Source organism: Miscanthus floridulus, chromosome 18 (assembly GCF_019320115.1).
Source record: "Miscanthus floridulus cultivar M001 chromosome 18, ASM1932011v1, whole genome shotgun sequence".
NCBI classification, from domain to species: domain Eukaryota; kingdom Viridiplantae; phylum Streptophyta; class Magnoliopsida; order Poales; family Poaceae; genus Miscanthus; species Miscanthus floridulus.
The window spans coordinates 66,054,554-66,063,883 of record NC_089597.1 but is presented as its reverse complement, the minus strand read 5'-3'; the positions used below and the strand labels follow the sequence as shown (position 1 = coordinate 66,063,883).

The following is a 9,330-nucleotide window of genomic DNA, read 5'->3' as shown; positions in this document are numbered from 1 at the left end:
CAAGACCCAAACGGGGAGACTCTCCCGAAGGCCATGTCACAGCTGGAGGAGTCCTATAGGGTGGCTAGCCACAGGAGCGAGCGGCGGTGCCTGTGACTAATCTAGGGCACTACGGCGGCTACTGATGTTGTTTTCATTACAACTGTGATGTCTGTGGTCCATTATCCTTGTTTTGATCGAGTTGTTAAATGTCGTGGTATCAAGTTTAACTTGTTCTTTTTTTTTTTTTTGTGACTAACTTGTTCCAATTGTGCTTCGTGTGGTAACTGGTAACGTCGATGAGCCACTTATACCTGGCTAAATTAGACAGTTCAGCAACGGCCACAAACTATGGCATGTCCGTGAGCGATGTACTTTCATCAAACAAAAGTTGCCTCCTATGGGAATAAGGGTAGGCGGTGTCAAACTAGTCATAAATTACAGAATAACTTTTACATGATCACTAAAAATGCACCAAATAAGTTACATGTGACGGCAAATATTTCTAAAGATTTGCAACATCTTCAATGCGCTACTGCTAAGCAGGTCTCTTGGATGGCCTAGAAATGCTCGTACCACTATCTTCACTGTCATTATCTTCAACCTGTAAGGAGTGATTCAGATGTCTATAAGAATATAAATACCATTCCCCTAAATAGTATTCTGACCACATGCAATAAGAAATAATAAATATACAAATATAGGATGGGATCATCCGCATTTTTCAGGCGCTACAAATGGTTAAATCAGACTGGCATTATGTGCTCTGGTGATTGATTACATTTTTTAGTAAATTGCCGAAAACAACAATCGACACCTAATAACTATCAAAAAATTATAACTTCTAAATTAGTTTTTTTTTAATAACAGGGTAGGGGATATGAAAAGAGGAGGAAGTCTAGCTAGAAGAAAAATCCCCGCAGCAACTATGCCCTAGTAACACCAAACTAGAATTGGTCCCAAGAGCTGTAGTTTTTTTTATAGTGGGGAGCAAATTGTTTTATCAATCATGAAGGACACCTGGCCATTTTTGTATTATAGAAGAGCATACAAATTATTGTAGTTTTGTCAAATTTACTCTACATTTAGAGTTCTCAACATCTTCAAGGTTTTTCCTTGACCAAATGCTATTAATTTTGACTCTTTCAAAGGGTTGTACAGGTTTATAGCTCTGTCGTGAAATAAAGCAAGACATAGCAAAGTATCACAAACCATTGAACCCCATGTGGATTTGGCATCATAGGTCGAGTGATGTGCTCATATGCATGACTTTAACAACACATGCCAAGCAGTGGCACCTTTTTTGAAAGTTATTTATTTACTGAAGCTGTCAAGTCAATCTGCTATCCACATTTAAAGAACAATCAAACAAATTACTTGATTGTGTTCTTTGGCCTAAAGTTCAACTACATATTTTGTTCTTCATGTAGCGTATTCTACATCAGTTAAAACTAGTCCATTAAGAGGTCAACTTCTATGGCGTGCAATGATGTTCTTACTGGATGTTTGCTCTTTGTTTTTTAAACCCACATCAGGTGCTTACTTACCTTTTGGAAAGCTGGACAATATGGCAATTCATATGAACTTTCCTATGAAATTGTTGTTTCTATGCAAAGATAATCCAACTTACCTTATCAGTGCCATCCCTGTCTGCTGTCTGCTGGAGGTAGCCTGAATACCGAACAGAACAATTGTCATTATCATGAATCCGTGATTCCATGACTAATGAGGATGAAGAAGAGGGAACATTGAATGCACTATCACTGCTAGATCTTTTCCTTGTCACTTGCAAGTTAGCAGTAGAGCCTGTGTCATCCATGTTTGAGGCATTGATCATATCATCTTGAATAATCTGTTTGTATGGGGCCTTCACTTCAGTAGGCCGTAACTTTTCGTTCTTGCCATTAGTAGACAGTACCCTTTGGTCCATCGATGAAGTGCTTGGAGATAATTTCTTCTTCAAAACAACCTTTGGGATATCAAAATTCCTGATATTATTCAGATTGTCGTCCACAACTTCGTCATCTAGTTCAGCAAGTTTTGCAGCTGTGTCCAATTGCCACATTGTGGAGATGGCATCATCTAAGCATTCCCGCGCCATATGAAGTTCTACTATGGGCTTAGGGTAGTTAAAGCCCAACTCAACTCCAGCAACATGTAATATAGAGTTAGGAGCACCCCATGGACAATGGATCCATTCTGTTGGCATTCTAGCAAGTTCAGGAATCCAAGTTCTTACATATTCACCATCTGGATCGTACTTTTGACCCTGAACCTACTTTCGCATAAAACAAAAGGCCAGTCAGGACCTCTTTTGTATAAATAAGTTAACCCCCTCCAGAACAAAGCATTTACCAAAAATAAATAAAAACTGGTACTCACTCCAATGACAAAAACATGTCATTTAGGAAAACATTTGGTCAAACCATAAAAATTACAACCTCAATAATAATTATATTATTTAGTATAGAAACATGTAAGTTATATGTCTAGAATTGTATTTCATAATAATTTGCAACCATCTTAAATTTCAAGGATCTTACAATATATTCTATAAGAAATCAGTGGTCAAAGATAAGCATTAAATAAAGACAATGCAAAACCAAATGTATCAAGTATTTTAGACCAGAGGGAGTAGGTGACTATAAAATATCTATGGAGGACAAAATGAAAAAAAATTTGCAGCCATCAATCACATACATGTCCGAGGGACAACCCATCCTGTTGCATGTTTAATAACCTACAAGAAGCAATATATTTCATTTAAGGCAAGAATGGAAAATTATACTTTTCACTAAAAATATAAAGTGGACAGTGCCAATTGTTTGCCCTTTTCAGGCCTAGGCAGCTCCACTAATAAATACAACAGAACCAGGCTAACCTGCAATTGCCTTGGTTTAGCATTAACTACCAATTACACTTCTTTTAGAATTCAATAATTCATCAAGCTCTGAAGAAAATAGTTATGCTGTTTCTACTGAGCATCGTTTCATTAACAAATGAACAGTATTTAGTAAGAACCTATAGTGTCAGCATTTTTTTTTTCAGAAAAGTGTAGTGCCAGCAATGATCACACAAGGTAAATCCATGAATTATTCATGAACTGGACATTTAAACTTGTGTACAAGTTAACTTTATGTAATCAATCAGGTTGAACTGTTAGAAGTAATCACTGCATAACCAGTAGCTTAGTGTCAAGTCTTTTGTTCAGAGTCTGAGTCTTTGTTCAGAGTTAGTGTTGTCCTGGTTTCCAGGCAGTAGTTGGTTAGTGGGTCAGTTGCCTCAGTCGTGAACTATAGTTTCTAGGAGCCACTATGGCCAGCTGTTAGTTACTTGAGCATGACTCTTTCTTGTAAACATTTCAGTTATAAATAACAGGCAACAACAAAAGCTGCATCTTTGCAGCGCCAAAACACTTGAGTCCTTATGTGTTCTTGTGTAATCAAGTAACAGCAGTGAGTCTGTGAGTTGACAGAGGCATACATCAACTAATAGTTCAAGTAAGATTTGGAGCTAAAATGCATTGTTCTTGTAATTCCATACCTCTGGATTATCAAGACGGCTGAGCTCATGTCCATCAGGCAAACTCCCAGATATGTACTGCCAACCAAGAATATCACTTTCTAGGTCTGCATCCAGAAGCACATCCCAAAAGTACTTCATTCCCCAAATCCAGGGTATCTGTAGAAATTTTACAGCGAAACTTGAAACAATCACTCTTATCCGATTATGTGTCCAACCAGTAGCCCAGAGTTCCCTCATGCCAGCATCTACTAACGGGTATCCCGTCATTCCCTGTCTCCAAGATTTGAAACGGCCCTCATCCAATAGCCAGGGATAATGCTTCAAGTTACCCAGAAATGATCTTTCGTGCGTGAACGGGAAGTTAAAGCACAAGTACCGCGAATATTCCCGAAAACCGATTGATCTTAGGAACAATCGAACACTCTCCTCAGCTTCATATTTTCCTTCATTTTGCCACTTGACATGATGCATTGTAACAAGTTGATAAACCTTCCTTACACTCAACTCCCCGAAATGGAGATATGGTGACAATAATGACGTTGTAGTTCCCCCAACCTTCATACCATGTTTTGAATATTCTAGGAGACCACAAGACACAAATTCGTCAAGCATATTCTCTGCATTGCGCCAGCCAGGAGACCAGGCCCTGCTTAGCAAAGCATTGCTTGATTCCACATCCTTACTAGATTCAAGACCTAGATCATCAATCGAACAATAGCGAACATTCGCTAGACCTGAGTTTTACAACAAATTATTAAAATTAAAGCAGAAGTATGCTGATTTGTTGACTGGAGAGACATTAAATCCAAATTGTTAGAGGAGCAATAAAGGCATGTTTAGATTCCAAAAAATTTTGCGCAGTATCCGTCACATCAAATCTTGCGGCACATGCATGGAGTATTAAATGTAGACGAAAAAAAAACTAATTGTACAGTTGGGTGAGAAATCGCGAGACGAAACTTTCGAACCTAATTAGTCCATAATTAGACACTAATTGCCAAATACAAACGAAAGTGCTACAGTAGCCAAAACCCAAAAATTTTTGGATCTAAACACGCCCTAACAACAACAAAGCCTTTAAGTCCCAAACAAGTTGGGGTAGGCTAGAGTTGAAACCCAGCATAAGCAATCAAGGTTCAGGCACGTGGGTAGCTGTCTTCCAAGCACTCATATCTAAGGCTAAGTCTTTGGATATATTTCATCCTTTCAAGTCTCCTTTTATTGCCTCTACCCAAGTCAACTTCGGTCTTCCTCTGCTTCTCTTCACGTTACTATCCTGGCTTAGGATTCCACTACGCACCGGTGCCTCTGGAAGTCTCCGTTGGACATGTCCAAACCATCTCAACCGGTGTTAGACAAACTTTTCCTCAATTGGTGCTACCCCTAATCTATCACGTATATCATCGTTCCGAACTCGATCCCTTCTTGTATGACCGCAAAACCAACGCAACATACGCATTTCCGCGACACTTATCTGTTGTGTTAAAGGAGCAATCACTAAAATTCAAATGTGGAATACTCGAATGAATAGTACTTTGGAGCAAACAACTAACTCAAGCCGTTCTAGACATTATATGAGGAACCAAGACTAAAAAGAAAATTTCTATGTAGTGCAGAGAAATAGAAATTGTACAGATGTTCAAGAAAAGAGAAAATGATGCTATGGCAAAAAGTTACCTGGCGCTGCCACCAGCCTTGTAGGTGAAAGATATTGTGATATCTCAATAGGTAGATTCATGCATTTCTCCCAGTACTTGTTAAAGGTTGTAAATGCCTGCCCATTCTCATCATAAACATCCCATGGCTCGTAAAGTAGATCACCATTGAAACTTTGGACAGAAATTCTATGGGCTGAAAGCTCATTCTTGATTTTGTCGTCAAGCACAAGTGAAATAGGGTCTACAGTGTAGGAAATAATAAAAAGGCATTGCAAGAGAACCGAAGCAGAATAAATTGTAAGTGGCGAATGGGTAGAGCAATGGATAATGCAGCACAAAAACTCTGTGCCGACTTTGCAGACCAATGATTATTAATAAACTTGTTTCTTAATAGCAATCAAATATTGGTTCAAGTCCAATGGAGAAGACATGCAATCGCACAAGGGATGGAATTGGGTTTAAGAATAACAAACTTCAACAGCTCTAGGAAAAGTCAGAATTCCAATATAGAACTGGGGACCATAGGGCCCTGATAGTGTACTTATTTGTTTCAATAAGACTTTCATCATGTGACCTCCTGAACTTGATTACATGCAGCTTAGTCATTGCTCATTGGCCTAAATGCTCAATCCAATGTTGTATATTTAGATTTTTAAGAAAAAAATGCTCACTGACTTCTATCATGTTAAAATTAGGAAAGACTTATGGCAGATTACTGTTTACATTTTTTTTCTATCACTTGCTTGCTTTGACTATGAATTTCGATCTTCTACATATTATGCACATATAAGTGAAATATAGCACTGACTAATGTATTTCAACTAAAGTCTATGATAAGAAAGTGGTTAAACAAGGAAAATTTTCTACCTAGGAATTTCATGTTTAGTAGAAGATGGTAAACCACAACTAATGTGAGCTGCAGTGTAAATACCAAAGCTTTGGAGCTAGAACTCTGCTAACTGTTTCACTTGTATCACCTCGAGATTAACATATTTGCTGGCCCCTCTTGATCTGGAGCTAATGGTGCCTTAGACGTGATGAAAAAAAGCTTTGCAGAGTGGTGGACAAAAGCAAGTCAAAAATTGGAAAGGCCCAAAGAAGAGGGTTTCAAAGTGGCTTGGACCAAGTGGAATCACACGAATAGATGTCTCTTTCCCAGCACTTCTTCAAAGTGGAGATGAGGCTGTGGTGTAATGCTGGATCTTGAAAGCTGAAGCAGTTTTCTTTTTTCTTTTTCTTTGTCATGTAGAGGGCTTAATGTGGGTTTTGTTGTTCTGGTTGGGTCGATATATACGTTTGTATAACAGGTGATCATTTCGGGTGTTATCTTGTAACCTCCTCATACCTCCAAGGTGGGGTAAGGAGGTTTATGGAGCTCTTTCCCCTTTTTCCCTCTCTTTTATACACAGATGCAAAGCTCTCCTGTGTGCTCTAGAAAAAAAACACACAGTCCAATGTATGCAAGAAACATTTTAAGGGCCCATTCGGCTTACCCCATATCCGGCTTGTTCGGCTTCTTTTTTCAGCCGGAACAATATTTTTTTTCTCACAACAATTCAGCCAGAACAGTGTTTTTCAGCCAGTTTCAGCCAAAATTCTGCCAGCCGAACGGGTAATACATACTGTAACTAAAGCTTTGAATATGTATTCAAAGGACCAAGTGAATCATGCAAAATCTTTCAAAAATAAAATCTTTCAAAGAGAAAAAACTAATAAAGAAGTAATTGTGCTGAAAAATTGTATAAGACAGGCTAGTAAAGTTACCGTAGAGACGATTATAAACCACTCTAGTGGCACTGATGGAATGGACGCACTCCAAAAGAGCTGCAAGAGTGCTGTCCTCCGCACGGATCAGCACGAGTGGGCACCCGAGCAACTCTAGTGACTTCCCAAGGTGGGCAAGGGACTGCTTGAGCCACCACCGGGAGCACCTTCCAGGGTAATACTGCCCGTAGTCAGCAGGACACCATATGAAGAGAGGGAGGACAGAGCCCTCTTTCGCCGCAGCTGCCAAGGCCGGGTTGTCGTCAATCCTGAGGTCTCTCCTGAACCAAACAACGGTCTTCTCCGACCCAGCCATGCTCAGGAACCAATACAAGTCTTCTCAATCGACCATGACAAGCCCAAGGACGGCGACTACCATGTAACAGAACTTCTCAAACCCATTTCGTCGAGCATGGCCCGTGCACATGTCATGGAACCACAGCACGCAACTGAGTCAAGGACAAAGTGTGGATCCCGATGGCTGCGCCAGACGTGCCAGAGATCTCCTGCAAGAAGATAGGAAGGAAAGCCGTCACGACGCCCGGCCCATAAGCGACAATATTCGCGGATCAGGAAGGAGGCGAAGCGGAAGATCCAAGATTGAGGAGCACCAACCGAACCGCAACTTGTGGCTAGGAGAACAGGATCACGAGCTAGGCGACCACACCGGTATGGGCGCAGCGTAGTCTAGCGACAAGTGATCGAGAGTGTCGGGCTATTTATCAATTCTGAGGAAGAGGCTTGAGCTAGCTTCCCATGGCGGACAAGCAAATCGCATGGGGAACAATTGGGATCCCAGCGAGTTGGGTACGCTGCACTGTATATCAACAGTATCCCGCCGATTCCTCGTCCCAGCTCACTGTAGACCTAAAGTTGTGCGATCCCAGCCGTCCATCCCTTCGGGCCGTGTGCACGGCTCCATCAGATGATAGCCACGCAGCAGGCTTCTGGAACCTACGGCGTCGTTATCCATCCGCCCTTCCCTTCCGATGGAATCGAATAGAGTAGAAAAAAAAAAGGCTTTTACATGCCATTAAAAAAATTTATAATTACATATATGTCATTAAAAAAGTTGATCGCATATATATGGCACCGTTGTGAATATCTTTGCCCTCCAAGCCATTCCATCTGCATTTCGTTCATTTTTTTCTGTCTGAGAGTCATAACAAATGGGTCAGGTCAGTCAAAACGTCCATAATACCCCCTCTCATCCGTATCCTCTCTCTATCAAACTCTTCCGCAGCATCCGCCCCCGCCCTTTGAGTCGCCCCGCCCGCGCCCTGTGAGTCGCCGAGCGCCGCCGTGCAGATGAAGGTGTCGTCGAGGAAGAAGCAGGCGTCGCCGTAGCAGCAGTCGCAGCGGTGGGAGGAGGCGGAGGAGCAAGGGTCGCCGGCGGCAGCCAAGGCCATGGACGCCGCCCCGGTGGCGGCCGCCCAGGAGGAGGAGGAGGCAGCCGGCTGCTCGGGGAAGGAGTCGAAGGGGGAAGCAGAGGGGAGGACGGTGGTGGTCGGCGTGCAGGAGCCGGCGGACGCCGAGAGCCACGCGCTGCTCACCTAGGTGCTCGTCAATGTGGCCGCGCCCTTAGACTGTGTCATCGCCGTCCATGTCGTGCCGGCGTCCGCCGCGGAGGCGGCGGCAGCGGTCGACTTCGAGGCCATGCTCGACGTCTACGAGGGCTTCTGCAACCTCAAGCAGGTCGCTGCTCTCTACTCTGAGTCTCTCTTCCGCCTTGGCCAGGGCGGAGCTCGCCCGCGCCCACGTCCGCGCCCGCGGCGGAGCTCGTCCACGCGCGCCAGGCTGTCCAAGGCCCACGGCGATGAGGTCGTGCTCGCCCGTGCCCGCGCCGGCTGTCTAGGGCCCACGGCGGCTGTCCGGTGGCCGGGGCGGACCTCTTCGCGTCACCTCCACGCGCGCTGCGTTAGATCCACGGTGAGGACCGGCTGTGGCAGCTCCACGCGCGCCGCCTCCTGGCTCTCGCCGCCGCCGTTGGGGACGAGGCCGCCTCCCTGCACGCTGGGGCCCTCGACGTCGTTGTCGGGGCTAGTGCCGCTGCTGCAGCTCCCCGCCATCTCCTTCTTCTTGGCCGCGGCGGCGCGGGAGGCACGCCTGCACCTCGCCCAAGCGCATGGCTGACAAACGGACCCTACCATAGGGTGAAATGGTTATTTCACCTATCTGTTTGACACCGTTAAGTAGAAAAGCGAACGGAATGGCTTAGAGAGCAAAGAACTTCAGACCGGTGGCATATGTGTGTGGCCAACTTTTTTTAATAATTTGTGTGTAATTTCAAATTTTTTTAATGGCACACATGTAAAAGCCTCAAAAAATCCCCACCTCTCCTGCTCCGCGTGCCTGCTCGGCGGAGTCCGCCCTCCTCGCTGTCGCCGCCTCGAGCTACCACCGC

At 43.7% G+C, this 9,330-nt stretch overlaps 1 protein-coding gene across 1 annotated transcript; it reads right to left on the bottom strand.

Moving 5' to 3' along the window:
• Positions 1-302: 302 nt before the first annotated feature.
• LOC136523112 (cryptochrome-1-like) lies at positions 303-7,744 on the bottom strand. Its single transcript, XM_066516890.1, has 6 exons — positions 7,542-7,744; positions 6,927-7,432; positions 5,182-5,403; positions 3,523-4,238; positions 1,610-2,254; positions 303-583 (listed from the first exon to the last, which is right to left on the bottom strand). The coding sequence occupies exons 2-6, from the start codon at positions 7,240-7,242 to the stop codon at positions 518-520; spliced, it is 1,965 nt and encodes a 654-aa protein (XP_066372987.1). The 5' UTR covers positions 7,243-7,432; positions 7,542-7,744; the 3' UTR covers positions 303-517.
• Between the last annotated feature and the right edge of the window lie 1,586 nt (positions 7,745-9,330).

What these genes read in the sequence shown, in the direction of transcription:
- LOC136523112 (XM_066516890.1), bottom strand. Translation starts at nt 7,242, where the DNA reads ATGGCTGGGTCGGAGAAGACCGTTGTTTGGTTCAGGAGAGACCTCAGG. An exon ending in GCCGTCTTGATAATCCAGAG is followed by an intron (nt 2,255 to 3,522) that starts GTATGGAATTAC and finishes ATGCGAAAGTAG; the next exon opens with GTTCAGGGTCAAAAGTACGA. An exon ending in ACAGGGATGGCACTGATAAG is followed by an intron (nt 584 to 1,609) that starts GTAAGTTGGATT and finishes CACTCCTTACAG; the next exon opens with GTTGAAGATAATGACAGTGA.